Source organism: Physella acuta, unplaced genomic scaffold (genome assembly GCF_028476545.2).
Source record: "Physella acuta isolate Inbredline_101_S28 unplaced genomic scaffold, ASM2847654v3 ptg000913l, whole genome shotgun sequence".
Taxonomy (NCBI): domain Eukaryota; kingdom Metazoa; phylum Mollusca; class Gastropoda; family Physidae; genus Physella; species Physella acuta.
In genome coordinates this window covers 359325-377500 of record NW_026732430.1, presented here as the reverse complement: position 1 = coordinate 377500, position 18176 = coordinate 359325, and the positions used below count along the sequence as shown (strand labels likewise).

Sequence of the window (18176 nt, the reverse complement as noted above, 5' to 3'; positions counted from 1 at the left end):
TATATTCTTGAATTATCGATGAAAGAAAGTGGCAAGTCTTATAATAAATAAACATTTTCTTTTCTACGGATAGCTGTGACGTGTACGGCCAGATTCTACCTGATGACGTCACCACAAACTGGAGTCTGAACCAAGCAGCGGGCGCCGATGAGAAGGAGGAGGGGAGGGAGGGAGGGGCGACCATGAGCACAAACCTCTAGCACGTCTGCCGACCCGGCAACCACAAATCTTTCATCCGTCTGGTTCTAGCACCGGTCAGTCAAAGACTTGCCGGTCAAGGAACCGCCAGTCCAAGACTGGCCGGTCCGCTTAAGACTGGCCGAATAGGTGCCACACCCCCCAGTTGGTGCCACACCACTGAGACTTCATCTGTTCTGACCACTGTTTTCTATTTTTGCCGTGTATTGTTTCTGTTGGTGCTAATGATGTGACTGGGAAAGGGAAGCAACTGAAGTTTTTATTCATTTACAAAAATGTGTCTTATCTTTTAATCTGAGTTCAATTTCTTGTATGTTTGATTTATTCCTTTTTTAAACTCCTTTGACTTGTTGAATGATTATATTTGAGATAAATTCTCACAAGTGACAGAAACTGTTTATCAAAGTAGAAAAAACCCAGACCTGTTTTTTTTTTTTTAATTGCTTAACACACTGTGCCTTGCACGTGTAGTTTGTGTTGTTTGGTGCACGTGTAGTTTGTGTTGTTTAGTGCACGTGTAGTTTGTGTTGTTTAGTGCACGTGTAGTTTGTGTTGTTGTTTAGTGCACGTGTAGTTTGTGTTGTTGTTTCTATTGGCAAAAGGTTGAAGTGAGTATGTGTGTATGTGTACGGAGTGAGGAGGGTGTGTGTGTGTGTGTAGACTATGGGTGCGTGTGTTATATTACTCATCATCTTCTCCTCCTCCTTCAAACATTCAATCAATTTTTTCACGCGAATGTTGACACTTTTTTCTTGTATATTCCCTAATGAGTTGGCCATTATGTTCTATCCTGCTATCGCGTTGGTCATTATGTTTTATCCTGCTATCGCGTTGGCCATTATGTATTATCCTGCTATCGTGTTGGCCATTATGTATTATCCTGCTATCGTGTTGGCCATTATGTATTATCCTGCTATCGTGTTGGTCATTATGTATTATCCTGCTATCGTGTTGGCCATTATGTATTATCCTGCTATCGTGTTGGCCATTATGTTCTATCCTGCTATCGCGTTGGTCATTATGTTTTATCCTGCTATCGCGTTGGCCATTATGTATTATCCTGCTATCGTGTTGGCCATTATGTATTATCCTGCTATCGTGTTGGCCATTATGTATTATCCTGCTATCGTGTTGGTCATTATGTATTATCCTGCTATCGTGTTGGCCATTATGTATTATCCTGCTAACGTGTATTTGTCGGCGTGTCTGAAATTTGGCGGGGAAAATTCCGAAACTATCGGGCCTTCAAAGCTTTTAAAATCTAATTGGTATATTTTATTTCATATGTTCTGTTTTTAATATTTCTTAAAGTCAATTGTAAAACTAAGATTTGCTGATTTTATATGGCAGTTGTATAAGTGTGATTTGTATGGTAGCTGAATTGTGATTAATTAAAATAGTTATATGGTGTGTATGGTTGTTGTATGGTGTGTATGGTAGTTGTGTTTGTGTATGGTAGTTGTGTTTGTGTATGGTAGTTGTGTTTGTGTATGGTAGTTGTATGATGTGTATGGTAGTTGTGTTTGTGTATGGTAGTAGTGTTTGTGTATGGTAGTTGTGTTTGTGTATGGTAGTTGTGTTTGTGTATGGTAGTTGTGTTTGTGTATTAGTGGCCTGTGGTGTGAATTCCAGTAAAAATATAAAAAGAGTTCTACAATATCAACATGGGTTCCGAACCCGCAACTGACGAGATAGATATCATACTCTCAATTCGACATGGTTAACAATTTGACTAAATTTACTGTAGGGTGTGGTAGTTGTATTGTGTCATGGCACTAGTTGTATTGTATACATGGTAGTGTTGTATAGTATACATGGTAGTTGTATAGTTTAACTGGTAATTGTTGTATTGTATACATGGTAGTTGTTGTATAGTATACATGGTAGTTGTTGTATAGTGTGCATGTTAGTTGTGTAACGTGTATTAGTTCATGTATGTAACGGCCCACCGTGTGTCACCATACACATGTCACCAGCCGTGTGTCACCATACAAATGTGAATCACCATGTCACCAGCAGTATGTCACGCACCAAAGTGTACCAACTACGCCTGAATCACCCGACCATATCTGTCTCAGTGTATTTATTTAATAACTTTCAGCCATAACATTGGACCGTTGACCAAACGTGTTGATACCATTTTGATAATGACTTCTGGAGAACTGAAATAAAACTCTAACAATCGTTCTTGGATCTCGATGTTTCTTAACGCAAAATGTTAACAATTAATATTTTTAACAGAGGTCATCTCTGGATTAAAATTTAAGTCAACAGTAATTTAATGTTACAAAAATACATGTTACACTTCGACCCATACTTTCATACACACACACACACACACACACATATATATATATAATATGTGTGGGTGGGTGGGGGGTGGGCGGGGTTGGTTCGGGGGTTGAACCTAAAGTACCTTCACTAACACACGGTCCATCGAGCATGTGAAGTTGATCTGTTTCAGTTTTGTCAGTACTATGCCAAGCCGCCTGTAATTTCCCTGACATGAGTCAGGTACCCATTAGAGCTGGGTGGACTCAGACTTGAGCCCATGACCCCCAAACATTGTTTAGCTACATAAATCTTGACTCACTGAAAACATTGCACCACGTGACTGCACCACGTGACTGCACCACGTGACTGCACCACGTGACTGCCTGTAGTGTTTGAACCTCACAATAAACGTGTGCTATATTTAGATCCTATTAATACAAAAGATGGAGAGTAGAAAACATTATGCAAACAACAATGTTTAAAATTTTATTACCAATTAATTACAATATACAAATATACAAGTTAAAACAACAAAGTACCTTATAAGTCCGACACCAAGGTATAAATTAATATCCAAAAACAATTGAATCGTATCACCTAGAAATACTGACGTCTAATTTCATACTTACTCTCTACTTTGAACTATAATTATCAAGCATATGAATCACCTAAGTTAATGAACATCGCATACGCAGTGTTACTTTCAGACGATTTTCTTCTGAAGGGGGGGGGGGGAGAGCTTGAAAATTTCAGTGGGTGGGGGTAGGGCCTAGAACAAGTAGCTCATTGTACAGACGTTAAGTGTGATTAGTTGGGATAGTAATTGTGACGATTTGTGATTAGTTGGGATAGTGATTGTGACGATTTTTGATTAATTGGGATAGTAATTGTGACGATGGATTAGTTGGGATAGTAATTGTGACGATTGATTAGTTGGGAGAGTGATTGTGACGATTGATTAGTTGGGATAGTGATTGTGACGATTGATTAGTTCGGATAGTGATTGTGACAATTTTTGATTAATTGGGATAGTAATTGTGACGATGGATTAGTTGGGATAGTAATTGTGACGATTGATTAGTTGGGAGAGTGATTGTGACGATTGATTAGTTGGGATAGTGATTGTGACAATTTTTGATTAATTGGGATAGTAATTGTGAGGATTTGTGATTAGTTGGGATAGTAATTGTGACGACTGATTAATTGGGATAGTAATTGTGACGATTTTTTATTAGTTGGGATAGTAATTGTGACGATTGATTAGTTGGGATAGTAATTGTGACGATTTGTGATTAGTTGGGATAGTAATTGTGACGATTTTTGATGAGTTGGGATTTGGGATAGTATTTGTGACGTTGTGTGACGAAGGCTGTTGAGTATTTGCAAATATGTAAATATTGGAAATTTGTTTCTCTCTGGAACTAGGCGGAGGTAGCGTGTTAAGAATTTGTGTCGATGTGGAGTGGGAGGTTTTGGATGACCATTTGTGATGATATGTGACGTCATCTATTACAAACAAGTCTCTAAAAAAACCTACCAACGTTCGGTGTTAAGTTCTGGTCAAAAGTTGAAAAGTTGGTGTCGGTCAAGATAAGAATCCTTATCTAAGTTTGCCCTACATTGTACCTGCTGAGTTGTCCAGATAAGACTTGTGATTAGCCTGTAGACAGACCACCAGCAGCCTGAGGTAGTGTAGCACTGAGCTGCGGCACTGGGGAGACGATCAAAATCTGAGCACACAATGACCCTCACTCTACGCTCGTGTGTTGCTCTAATCCTGCACGTGCTGGTATGGATGAGCACTCGAATCTGTGCAGACGACCGTTACGTCATTGTGTCCACGTCATACGGCCAGGTGAGAGGGGTGACGGTTGACGATGGAACAGAACCGAAAGTCAACAAGTTTATGGGAATTCCCTTTGCCAAGTCGACGGCAGGTAATCTTGTATTTACCTCATAGTTACAGAAAGACAAAACCCGATGTTTCCTCACCATCTTAAATTTAAAATACATCTTCATTATTTTCAAATAAACCGGGAGTGATCTCCCCTAACCTTTCTCGGATATTCTTACATAATACTACGGGGGATAGCAACTCGGGATATAGACAATATTTTAAATCCATTTTTAATTACTTAAACTTTTTACAATAGAAAAGATCTTGTAGAAAAAAGAATTGCGCACCAAGTGAACGACAAACGATATATGTATAATAGTGCGGAACACTATTATTTTATAAATTCATATGCATTTTTTGAGAAATTCGAAAGAAATCAGAGGATTAGATCTTTTACTGATATGGGAAATTTCGTTTATCTATCGGAAACAGTACTCAAGTTATGGGCTTTTGAAAAACCAAAAGTAGAATAGGTTCCATTTCCGGTTACCGGAACTCGCTGAAAAACTATACATAACTACACATTCAATGTAATACTTGTATATGAAATTTCATCAACCTAGAAGTAACTGTACTCAAGTTATCATGTTCACAGACATACACACACACACATATACATACACACACCGACATACGGAAAGAATTGAAAAGCCCAACCACCTTTACTTTCGCTATCGTGAGTTAGGTACTCTCAGAGTTGGGGGGAATCAGGGACGGTCTACTATCTTGAACCCGGATTCGAACTCCAGACTTACGGAGACTGTGTTTCTTCCGGACTTTTTTCTACGGGGGGGGGGGGGTGGAACTTGATATTTTCGGTGGGGGGGGGGCGGTAAACTATTTCCGGGGGAGGGGGGCGGACACTGGTAAAAGTATATGTTTTCTATATAAATTCCATTTCGTTCGGGGGGCGGTAGACTTTCTTCTGGGGGTGTGGGGGGGGGGGACGACAACTCCCCCACCCCCATCCCCGAAGAGATGGAAGAAACTCTGAACAGATATGAAGCATGGTCAGTAAACCCAGAAAAACAACTAACCAAAACTGACGTTGTCACTGTTCTTGCTGACGTCACTGTCTTTGGTGACGTCTCTGACATTGATGACGTCACTGTCATTGATGACATCACTGTTATTGTTAAAAAGACTCGATGTGACGTTTAAAACTTTGATTTTCCCCCGCAGGTAGTAGACGCTTTAAACCGCCTGAACCCCCAGAAAAATGGAACGTGACCTTGGATGCCTTGACACAAGGTCACGAATGTTACCAGCCGATGTTCCCATTTTTTGACGGCATCATGAAACTTAGTGAGGACTGCCTCAATCTGAACGTGTACGTGCCCCAGGGGGGCGGCTTGCAGCTGCCTGTCATGGTGTGGATCCACGGTGGGGGGTACATTTCGGGGGCGGGCTGGACTTACAACGCGCCCTCCCTGGCTCGCAAGGGCGTGGTCGTGGTGACCATCAACTACAGGCTCGGTGTCTTCGGGTTCCTGAGCACAGAAGATGACGTCATACCAGGGAACTTTGGCCTTCTGGACCAAATTATGGCACTCAAATGGGTCAAGGCCAACATCGCTTCCTTTGGTGGAGACCCGAACCGCGTGACCATCTTCGGAGAGAGTGCCGGCTCCAGTAGTGTGTCCATTCTAACGTTGTCTCCCCTTGCCAGAGGTCTGTTCACTAAGGCCATCATGCAGAGCGGCTCTAGCCTAACACCATGGGCGATAACTCTATCTACTTCAAGTCTACCGCCAAAGAAAATCGCCTCCCTTATTGGAGCTAAAGTCAACTGCAGCTCAGGAAACTCCTCAGAGCTCCTGTCGTGTCTGCAGGATGTTGGTGCTCTAGAGCTGCACGACGCTAGCATGGAGGTGCAGGAGGAAACCGGAATTAAGATGCTATTGACCCCGTGCGTGGAAACTACGTTTGGCGTGTTACCACATCATCCACACAAGCTCCTAAAATCTGGCCAGTTCAACTACGTGGACACGATTCATGGCTTCAACTCTGACGAAGGCGGCGAGGGGAACAAAAACGGGACGTCGCGCGCAGAATTCAGACAATATTTCCGGAACTTCTTTGACGCCTACAAGATCGAAGAGGTGGACTCTCTGCTTGACGCTGTAGAACAGGCCTACCTGTACAACACCACGGACCGTCAAGACATCAACAAAAAACTGTCAGCCGCCCGCACCGACTTTTACCACGCTGCCGCCACTTACCTGGAAATCACGAGTCATTCCGAGAGTGCCAGTGAGAGGAAACACTACCTGTACGAGTTTAGCTACAGGAAAAGCATCAGTGATCTCCCTTCGTGGGTCAGAGCCATCCACGCCGATGACATACCCTTCCTCTTCCACGACTTTGTGTACCCGTTTTGGCAGAGTTCCCAGCCGCCCAGCCGTGACGACCTGCTGGTCTCTGAACAGCTGCAGACCTTGTGGACCAACTTCGCCAAGACAGCAGACCCGACGACGTCACTTCCGGTGGGCGGGGTCACGTGGCAGCCATTTTCCGATTGGTCAAAAAAGCGTCTGAAGATCGACAGCCAGTCTGTGATGGAGGGGTACGATGGGCCGGCGGGGCTGTACGTCTACATGAAGTTTCTAGAACTTGTGGAAAAGACGTTAAACACTGACGTCATAGTGGGGTGAGCATTGACGTCAATTTAACGGACAAAAACCTTGAAAATGTGAAAATGCACCGCAATTGCAATCCGACCAGAAGTTGCTTGATGTCAAAATTTGTACTTGATGTTGGTTTTCGTGATACATTTTTTCTTTATGTTTTTATGGAAATGGTAATCTAAATACTGCTAAAACTCAAGTTTGTTTACGTTTGAATATTTATTTGTTTGTCTGATTGGCTACTGGAGAGAATCTGCACTATGTGTAGTGACGTCACATGATTTGTTTACTTTTTAGTACAATAAATGGCGGCTCCAATACAAGATTTCGTTGCTTATTCAGATCTTTAACGCGTTATAAAGCTAATTTTCTGTCGGCTATAATACGTCCGTTTGCTGTTTTTATTACGTTCAAACACTTATATAAATTTTCAACTGTCTTTTTCATTTAGTTTTACAATAAATTTCTCTAGATCTACAATCTGTCCAAGAAAGTTATTTATAGATCTAGATCTAGAATTAAGGTCAAACCAAAGATTAATTAGTTAAAAATATAATCCATTTTAAAATCATAATACATTTTTGAGTTTCTTTATTAAACTACTTTAGTCCTTAAATACTTGATATAAATCTTTGTGATTTATATATCTAGATCTAGAATAGGTCTAATCTAGATCTAGCAAGAGTTACGCAAAAACTAGACTTAAGAAATTGAGTCGTGGAATCTAGATAATTCTATCTAGATCTAGATAATAATGAGTTTCTATACTAAACTTTTTCAGACCTTCAATATTTTATATAAATCTTTGTTTGTTTAGCTATGGAATTGGCTAATTTAAGATAAAATTTAATTTCAAAGTTACTAGACTTAGATTTAGATCTAGATAGGGCCTATGCGCGTAAATCAAGTTGCATTAGGAGACTCAAAGTATTAAACTATACCATAAAAAAACATCAATGATGTCACGAGTCTAAATAGCTAAGATGTTAGTGTAATAGGCTTTCATGCGGGTGGCACGTGTTCTAGACACATCACGTCAATGTTAAAAAAAATTATTTTTATTTTTATTTTTTAGATGTGAATGATAAAGTTGCCTATCTGAACTTGGCGGGATACAGGGCAGGTGAAGTAGAGTTCATCTGTTTCTTTGTCCTAAGCATATGAAGGGATAGTGTGGTCAAAGACATGCTCGGCCGGAATAGATTTTTCAAACGATAAAAACATATTGTCTGAGACTTGGCGTGACACTGGGCAGGTGAAGTAGAGTTGAGTAGGTCACCTGTGACGTCCGTCAGTATATGAAGGGATAGTGTGGTCAGACCAATGATCAGCCGAAATCGTTGTTTTTTAAAGATAAAAAAAAAAACCCGTCTTTTTGAATGTGGGGTCTGGTTTTTTGTGACGATAAGTGACAGACGTGATGTTTTTTTATGGATGACCCCCGAAACCCACAGTTATCCAAGGGATCACGGGTAGTCTAGTTCTAGTTATTAAACTGTTTTAAAAGCTTTAGTTTCTTGAGACATATTTTACAATAATACATATAATTGATAAGAAGAAAATGTCTTTTAATTTTTGTTGTTACAAAGATAAAGACTCTATGTGACAAGGCAAAGAAATGACTTTTAAAAAGCTGAAAATCGCATTGTTGTGGCATTTAATATATAAGGTTGAATTCTGTATGAATGTGGCGGACCAAAAAATAGACTTGATCGCCATAGTGTTATATATCTAAAGTGATCTTAGTCTAGATTAAGGATATTAAAAATTAATGTTGAAGGTGTTATATAAGAAATTTCATTTTTTAAACTTATAGTGAAAAATTAAAGAAAATTATCACCCTTTACAAAAATTCTAATTGTTTCTGAAAATTATTTACATTTAGTCCTTTAGCACTCATTAAGTCTCTTAAAAAATTAGGAAAACACAATTACTTCACTTAAAAAAAATTTCATCGTGGGAAAATTTTACTTTTTATTACTTTGTTTTGGTGTTGGTAAAAAAAATATTTACATAATTAGCATGGATTGATCAAGTGAGATGTGGTAAGTAAAACACAGATTTTAAAAACTGTCATTTATTTATTTTATACAGTTTGCTAATACGTTTTTTTAAATCAATAACAGTTTAGAAGCCAGCTACTAAATGTCCTTTATGTTTACTTCTATTTTTCCGTTTGCGGATAAACTTGGGGTATTATAGTCGTTCGCTAAATGAACTCAGGCGTGTCCGGCGGCGCCCCGGCAGGGTTCGATTTGGCGCTCTGGGCTATCCTGTGAGCGCTATGGAGCAGAATTTCATTTTAAACAGTGCGATAGGCTATGGATAGGAAAGGTTACTGTAGTCATTAGGTGAATTAAATCCGGACGTCCCCCGGCGCCTTGATATGGTGTTATTTGGCGCATCGGGCCTTCCCGTGTTAGCTATGGCACCTACGTTCGTTTAAGTGAGTGCAAAAGACTAAGAATAAGTTGGCGTACTATAGTCGCTGACTAAGTTGAATAGGTGATTCCGCTGGCGCCCCGGCATGGTGCGATTTGAGCACTTTGCGTTTATGTTTGCATTTAAGTTTATTTTTATGTTTGCGTTTATTAGCGTTATTTTTAGTTAATGTTTGCGTTTAGGTTTGCGTTTGCGTTTGTGTTTCTATTTTTATTTGCGTTTGCGTTTTCTTTATGTTTGGGTTTGAGTTTGCGTTTTTGATTGGGTTTGTGTTTGGATTATGGTTTGTTTTCGCTTGCTTTTTCGTTTGCGTTTGTGTTTTCAAACAGTAATATATTTCCTAAACCCGGGCAATGCCGGGTATATGCTGATTACTAAACACACAAATCATGGTCCTTTACAGATAGGCTTTTCACAGAGGCCAGTACAGGGCCTGGCCGGGACGGCTAGTATATAAATAAATAAATAAATAAATAAATAAATAAATAAATAAATAAATATATATATATATATATATATATATATATATATATATATATATATATATATATATATATATATATATATATATATTTCAAATATATCAAATCCACCAGGACTCTTTATGTCCTATATAAAAGTAAACTGACGCTGTTAACACATTAATTACATTAATTAAAGATGGCCATACTTATATTGGCAGCAAAATTCATTTTGTGAAAATAAGTTACAAATGCACACATACTTTTTTTTAAATCTCTTCAAAGATGGTTACCTATCTTTGCTATTGATAAAAGAACACTTATTTCTGTAAATTTATTTAACATCCTTATAATCCAGCGTACTGGCTAGATCAAGCTATTACTAACAAAAAAAAAAAAACATCAGAGAATTGAGGTATTTAATCCATCCACTTAAACAGTAACTACAACACCTTCAACCTACGACCGTGTTGGGGGTTACTGACATCAACACCTTCAACCAACGACCGTGTTGGGGGTTACTGACATCAACACCTTCATCCAATGACCGTGTTGGGGGTTACTGACATCAACACCTTCAACCAACGACCGTGTTGGGGGTTACTGACATCAACACCTTCAACCAACGACCGTGTTGGGGGTTACTGACATCAACACCTTCAACCTACGACCGTGTTGGGGGTTACTGACATCAACACCTTCAACCTACGACCGTGTTGGGGGTTACTGACATCAACACCTTCAACCTACGACCGTGTTGGGGGTTACTGACATCAACACCTTCAACCTACGACCGTGTTGGGGGTTACTGACATCAACACCTTCAACCTACGACCGTGTTGGGGGTTACTGACATCAACACCTTCAACCTACGACCGTGTTGGGGGTTACTGACATCAACACCTTCATCCAACGACCGTGTTGGGGGTTACTGACATCAACACCTTCAACCAACGACCGTGTTGGGGGTTATTGACATCAACACCTTCATCCAACGACCGTGTTGGGGGTTACTGACATCAACACCTTCATCCAACGACCGTGTTGGGGGTTACTGACATCAACACCTTCAACCTACGACCGTGTTTGGGGTTACTGACATCAACTCCCTCAGTAGTTTGCTGTACAAATCTCTGGTCCCCCCGTCCTGGTAGACTGTCGACATTGGGGGCACGTCCACCCTAAGGAGATTTAAGTGGGAAGTGGTCAACGGCTCCCACGTGACAGCCGTCCCATTGTGTGTGGGGTCACGGAAACGAGCAAAGTTTGTCCACAAGGCCATCATCAGTTCCGATACGTCCGTGTCGTTTTGTGTGGCCCCCCTCCCCTCCGGCCAAAAGAAATGGCTGCCAAACGCGTGGAAGACAAAGGGGACTTCGTCTCCGTGTACAGCGTGGACCCAGTCAGGTAGGGCGCTGACACTTTTCTTGTAGCGGAACTCGTACAGGTAGTGCTGGTGGTTGGGGGAGGCACGCGATTCAAGGAGAATTTCCTGCACGGTCGGAACGATAAACACGGTGTCTGAAAGTGCCGCTAACAGCTGACGCTGAATGTACTTCCGGTCAGTCGTGTTGCCTAGGTAAACATCTTCATAGTGGTTTAATAAGTCTAGTATATTCGGGATGTTAAAAGGGGAAAGAACTCCCATTAAATTTTGTCTAAAACCCTCGCGAGTTGTCTCCTCAGTTGTGTTGTCCAGGAAATACCACGCCTCGTGTGTGTTGTAGCCGCGGATTGTGTGCACGTGATTCAACCGTCCCGTCAGCAACAAGTTCAGGGGCAGATCCGGGATAACTCTGTAGACCGTCTCCACCCGAGGTATGAACATGACGTCATAACCTGCATTAGTTCTGACGTCATGGCTCGCGTTAATGATCCTGCCCGCCTCCACGCCACGCATACACACCAAGAAGCCGTCAGAGTCCGGTTGCGTGCAGTTTACTTTGTCTCCCACTAGTCTAGCGATGTCCTGGGCTTTGGGCTGGTTGGCTGGGTAGCTCAGGGTCCAGAAAGCGAGGGAGGAGCCACTTTCTACGATGGCATTGTGGAACAGCCCGCTAGCCAGGGGACTGAGAACAAGCAGGGCCACGCATGCGCCACCGGCACTTTCCCCAAACACGGTCACATGACCGGCGTCACCACCAAAGTACTGGATGTTTCTCTGGACCCAATGCAGAGCCAGGATTTGATCCAGGAGCCCGAAGTTCCCGGCGATGACGTCATCTTCTGTGCTGAGAAACCCCATGGCGTCCAGGCGGTAGTTGACCGTCACTACGACCACGCCCTTTCGGGCTAATGGGGCGCCGTCAAACTTTGCGCCGGTCCCGAAATAAAAGGAGCCCCCGTGGATCCAGACCATGACCGGAAGTCGGTCAGCCGACACGACCGGAAGTCCGTCTGCCGACACGACGGATACGAACACGTTCAAGTTCAGGCAGTCTTCGTCCATGGGGGGTCCATCGCTTCTATCTAGGGGGTCAATCTGTGGACACTGGGGGCTCGGGGCTGTAGCATCCCTGACCCCTTGCCAGCTGTCGGCTGCTTCAGGCTTAGCAAAACGTCTCGGACCTGGCCAGAGAAGTTGGTAATTAGTAGTACCCACATGCTAGTATACGTGGTTGCTAACGACGCTTTAAAGGGTCAAGGCTCTACCCACGTGCTAGATACATGGTTGCTAACGACGCTTTAAAGGGTCAAAGCCCTACCCACATGCTAGTATACGTGGTTGCTAACGACGCTTTAAAGGGTTAAAGCTCTACCCACATGCTAGTATACGTGGTTGCTAACGACGCTTTAAAGACTTTAAAGGGTCAAAGCTCTACCCACATGCTAGTATACGTGGTTGCTAACGACGCTTTAAAGGTGAAATAACTGACTCACCGGTTGGAGACTTGCCATAGGGAATTCCCATAAACTTGTTGACTCTCTGCTCCAAGCCGCCATCAACAACAACACCTCTCACCTGGCCACTTGCCGTGGACACGATGACGTGTTGGTCGTCTGCACGAGTGACGTCGCCTAGCAACACAGCCCAATGCAGCAGAAGACAGATAAAGGAGACACGCTTGATAAACTTTGTACGCTTCACGTCTGTGTCCATCTTTTAACGGTTGACCTCCCTCTGGGCCCAGTAAACCACTTGATCAACACCCAGTCACAAAAACTGGTGTGTAAACAAAGCGCAGTCACCTGACTGCCAGAAGCTCAGTCACATGACTGACAGCTGTGACCCATATAAATCTTATCTGGTAGATTGTCGTTGGACAATTTAGTGCATCAAACAATTCATTTACTAACTTAAGTCATTACTCAACTGATTCGCATCAAAGAAAACAACTTACCATTCTACATTTAAATAAATGCTACATTTTTCTCTAAAATGATAATTCATTGGTTTAGTTGAAATTCTTCTATCCCGTGTATAAATTAAAACATGTTTGCAGGCTGCACATACCTGCTTTCTCGTGTTGCTAAGAACGCTTTAATGGGTGAAACAATTGACTCCTTTTGGGGGCTTGTCCATCTTTTAACATTTCTGCATTCTTGTTTCCCTTTATTCTTGATTTCTTTCCTTAGACCAATACATTTTTACGGCAAAGTACTTGTCCATGATTGAATCTTGACGTACTGATTGGCAACAATTAGAGTGAAAATCATCCTGTTAAGCTATTAAGTGGTGAGTCATAAAAACGTCATTATCATTACGTCACGGTACAACCCTTCAGTTTTGGCCTTTATTTTAAAGTGTTGGATTATAAAGCTAGTTGTTTTTTGTGTTCAAAAATATCAATTACAGAAGGAAATAAAATTGATTATTCAAAATTAAAACACGCTTTAAAAACCCAAACATGTCTCCCATCTTCCAATACAAACTTACACCTCAAACATGTCTCCCATCTTCCAATACAAACTTACACCTCAAACATGTCTCCCATCTTCCAATACAAACTTACACCTCAAACATGTCTCCCATCTTCCAATACAAACTTACACCTCAAACATGTCTCCTATCTTCCAATACAAACTTACACCTCAAACATGTCTCCCATCTTCCAATACAAACTTACACCTCAAACATGTCTCCTATCTTCCAATACAAACTTACACCTCAAACATGTCTCCTATCTTCCAATACAAACTTACACCTCAAACATGTCTTCCAATACAAACTTACACCTCAAACATGTCTCCCATCTTCCAATACAAACTTACACCTCAAACATGTCTCCCATCTTCCAATACAAACTTACACCTCAAACATGTCTCCTATCTTCCAATACAAACTTACACCTCAAACATGTCTCCTATCTTCCAATACAAACTTACACCTCAAACATGTCTCCCATCTTCCAATACAAACTTACACCTCAAACATGTCTCCTATCTTCCAATACAAACTTACACCTCAAACATGTCTCCCATCTTCCAATACAAACTTACACCTCAAACATGTCTTCCAATACAAACTTACACCTCAAACATGTCTCCCATCTTCCAATACAAACTTACACCTCAAACATGTCTCCCATCTTCCAATACAAACTTACACCTCAAACATGTCTCCCATCTTCCAATACAAACTTACACCTCAAACATGTCTTCCAATACAAACTTACACCTCAAACATGTCTCCCATCTTCCAATACAAACTTACACCTCAAACATGTCTCCCATCTTCCAATACAAACTTACACCTCAAACATGTCTCCCATCTTCCAATACAAACTTACACCTCAAACATGTCTCCCATCTTCCAATACAAACTTACACCTCAAACATGTCTCCCATCTTCCAATACAAACTTACACCTCAAACATGTCTCCCATCTTCCAATACAAACTTACACCTCAAACATGTCTCCCATCTTCCAATACAAACTTACACCTCAAACATGTCTCCCATCTTCCAATACAAACTTACACCTCAAACATGTCTCCCATCTTCCAATACAAACTTACACCTCAAACATGTCTCCCATCTTCCAATACAAACTTACACCTCAAACATGTCTCCCATCTTCCAATACAAACTTACACCTCAAACATGTCTCCCATCTTCCAATACAAACTTACACCTCAAACATGTCTCCCATCTTCCAATACAAACTTACACCTCAAACATGTATTTCAATACACACCCAACATGCATACCGATTGGAAACGACAGTATTATATAATTAAAATGCTTTATGTTCCTTCATTTATGGCTGTGATCATTTATTTGTTTATTATTTCTATTAGGTCCAAAAATTATTATAAACTTTCAAATGTTCAAATGCGAAACTATAAAGAAATATTTTTATTACTATATGCCACAAAAATGCAATTTTCAGCTTTTTATAGTCATTCCTTTGTCTTATCACATTTGGTCTATACCTTTGTAACAACTAAAGTAAAACAAATTTTCTTCTTTTCATTTACAGGTATTATTGCAAATATGTCTCAAGAAAATATAGTTTTTAAAATCAGTTTAATAACTAGAATTACAATTTCTATAAAAAACAAAGAAAAAAATGTATCACAAAAACCATCACCAAGAACAAATGTTGACATTAGCCACGTCTGGTCGGATAGTCATTGCGGTGCATTTTCACATTTTTCAAGGTTTTTGTCCGTTAAATGACGTCACTGCTCACCCCACTATGACGTCAGTGTTAAACGTCTTTTCCACAAGTTCTAGAAACTTCATGTAGATGTACATACCCGCCGGCCCATCGTACCCCTCCATCACGGACTGGCTGTCGATCTTCAGACGCTTTTTTGACCAATCGGAAAATGGCTGCCACGTGACCCCGCCCACCGGAAGTGACGTCGTCGGGTCGGCTGTCTTGGCGAAGTTGGTCCACAAGGTCTGCAGCTGTTCAGAGACCAGCAGATCGTCACGGCTGGGCGGCTGGGAACTCTGCCAAAACGGGTACACAAAGTCGTGGAAGAGGAAGGGTATGTCATCGGCGTGGATGGCTCTGACCCACGAAGGGAGATCACTGATGCTTTTCCTGTAGCTAAACTCGTACAGGTAGTGTTTCCTCTCACTGGCACTCTCGGAATGACTCGTGATTTCCAGGTAAGTGGCGGCAGCGTGGTAAAAGTCGGTGCGGGCGGCTGACAGTTTTTTGTTGATGTCTTGACGGTCCGTGGTGTTGTACAGGTAGGCCTGTTCTACAGCGTCAAGCAGAGAGTCCACCTCTTCGATCTTGTAGGCGTCAAAGAAGTTCCGGAAATATTGTCTGAATTCCGCGCGCGTCGTTCCATTGTTGCTTCCCTCGACGCCTTCGTCAGAGTTGAAGCCATGAATCGTGTCCACGTAGTTGAACCGGCCAGATTTTAGGAGCTTGTGTGGATGATGTGGTAACACGCCAAACGTAGTTTCCACGCACGGGGTCAATAGCATCCAACTTCCGGTTTCCTCCTGCACCTCCTTGCTGGCGTCGTGCAGCTCTCGAGCACCAACATCCTGCAGACACGACAGGAGCTCTGAGGAGTTTCCTGAGCTGCAGTTGACTTTAGCTCCAATAAGGGAGGCGATTTTCTTTGGCGGTAGACTTGAAGTAGATAGAGTTACCGCCCATGGTGCTAGACTAGAGCCGCTCTGCATGATGGCCTTAGCGAACAGACCTCTGGCAAGGGGAGACAACGTTAGGATGGACACACTACTGGAGCCGGCACTCTCTCCGAAGATGGTCACGCGGTTCGGGTCTCCACCAAAGGAAGCGATGTTGGCCTTGACCCATTTGAGGGCCATAATTTGGTCCAGAAGGCCAAAGTTCCCTGGTATGACGTCATCTTCTGTGCTCAGGAACCCGAAGATACCGAGCCTGTAGTTGATGGTCACCACGACCACGCCCTTGCGAGCCAGGGAGGGCGCGTTGTAGATCCAGCCCGCCCCCGAATCGTACCCCCCGCCGTGGATCCACACCATGACAGGCAGCTGCAGGCCACCCCCCTGGGGCACATACACGTTCAGGTTGAGGCAGTCCTCACTACGGCTCATGATACCCTCAAACCCGGGGAACATCGGCTGGTAACATTCGTGACCTTGAGCCAAAGCACCCAAGGTCACGTTCCACTTCTCGGGGGGTTCAGGCGGTTTAAAACGTCTGCTACCTGAGGGGAAAATCAAATTTTGAAATATCAGTTCTAGTGTTGAACATATCTAGACATGAAGAAACGGGTAGTCTATTTAACGATAATATTGACGTCATCAATGAGAGTGGGGTCAGTAAAGACGTCAGCAAGAACGATGACAAAGTCATCAGTTTAGGTTAGGTTTTTTTGTGGCGTCAGTGGTCAGGTCGACCATTATCAGCTAGGATTGTAATGGAGACGTGAACCATGAGACCATTCAACCAACGATCAGAGTTTCTTCTAGGTATCTTTTCGGGATGCTCGACCCCCCCCCCCTCCTGAAGAGCATGTACCCCCCCCCCCCCCACTAGGGGGGAAAAATCTGAAAGAAACATTGCGAACGATTGACTCCATCATTCGAAACTTCTTTCCTGCAAGTGTATTATTTTGGTTTTTGAATAAAACAGATAGTGTTAGTTACCTCAAAAATTAAAGACAGGTAAAATAGACGTTTCGACCCAAGGTCTTCGAAAGCTTACAACATTGTGGTTACAGATTAAACAAAAAGACAAACAGTGACATAATTTTTGCCTTCGCTCGACAGTGAAAACACATCTTGTCTTTTTAGAAAATATTGAAGATGTAATTTAAATTTAAGATTGAGAGGAACGAAAGGGTTTAGTCTTACTGAAAATTGTGAGGTAAATACAAGATTACCTGCCGTCGACTTGGCAAAGGGAATTCCCATAAACTTGTTGACTTTCGGTTCTGTTCCATCGTCAACCGTCACCCCTCTCACCTGGCCGTATGACGTGGACACAATGACGTAACGGTCGTCTGCACAGATTCGAGTGCTCACCCATACCAGCACGTGCAGGATTAGAGCAACACACGAGCGTAGAGTGAGGGTCATTGTGTGCTAGATTTTGATCGTCTCCCCAGTGCCGCAGCTCAGTGCTACACTACCTCAGGCTGCTGGTGGTCTACACTACCTCAGGCTGCTGGTGGTCTGTCTACAGGCTAATCACAAGTCTTATCTGGATTCAACCCAGCAGGTAGTATGTAGGGCAAACTTAGATAAGGATTCTTATCTTGACCGACACAGCTTTTGACCAGAATTTGACACAGCACGTTGATGTTTTTTAAAGTCTTTTTTAAAGACTTGTTTGTAATAAATGACGTCACATATCATCACAAAATGTCATCCAGCACA

The 18176-nt window shown here is 42.2% G+C and overlaps 4 protein-coding genes across 4 annotated transcripts in view; 2 read left to right on the top strand and 2 right to left on the bottom strand.

Moving 5' to 3' along the window:
- Window positions 1–2352, top strand: part of LOC131953190 (uncharacterized) — a 6748-nt gene extending 4396 nt beyond the window's left edge. The window contains exon 6 of the mRNA XM_059316259.1: window positions 74–2352. Coding sequence (XP_059172242.1) covers window positions 74–200 — 127 coding nt within the window. The 3' untranslated portion in view covers window positions 201–2352. The remainder of the gene's footprint in view (window positions 1–73) is intronic.
- Window positions 2353–4103: 1751 nt separating this feature from the next.
- LOC131953189 (neuroligin-4, X-linked) lies at window positions 4104–7319 on the top strand. Its single transcript, XM_059316258.1, has 2 exons — window positions 4104–4409; window positions 5552–7319. The coding sequence occupies exons 1-2, from the start codon at window positions 4214–4216 to the stop codon at window positions 7021–7023; spliced, it is 1668 nt and encodes a 555-aa protein (XP_059172241.1). The 5' UTR covers window positions 4104–4213; the 3' UTR covers window positions 7024–7319.
- Window positions 7320–10304: 2985 nt separating this feature from the next.
- Window positions 10305–13075, bottom strand: LOC131953224 (cocaine esterase). Its single transcript, XM_059316319.1, has 2 exons — window positions 12780–13075; window positions 10305–12467 (listed from the first exon to the last, which is right to left on the bottom strand). The coding sequence occupies exons 1-2, from the start codon at window positions 12997–12999 to the stop codon at window positions 10969–10971; spliced, it is 1719 nt and encodes a 572-aa protein (XP_059172302.1). The 5' UTR covers window positions 13000–13075; the 3' UTR covers window positions 10305–10968.
- A 2233-nt stretch (window positions 13076–15308) lies between these two features.
- Window positions 15309–17974, bottom strand: LOC131953225 (neuroligin-4, X-linked-like). Its single transcript, XM_059316321.1, has 2 exons — window positions 17681–17974; window positions 15309–17002 (listed from the first exon to the last, which is right to left on the bottom strand). The coding sequence occupies exons 1-2, from the start codon at window positions 17874–17876 to the stop codon at window positions 15531–15533; spliced, it is 1668 nt and encodes a 555-aa protein (XP_059172304.1). The 5' UTR covers window positions 17877–17974; the 3' UTR covers window positions 15309–15530.
- Between the last annotated feature and the right edge of the window lie 202 nt (window positions 17975–18176).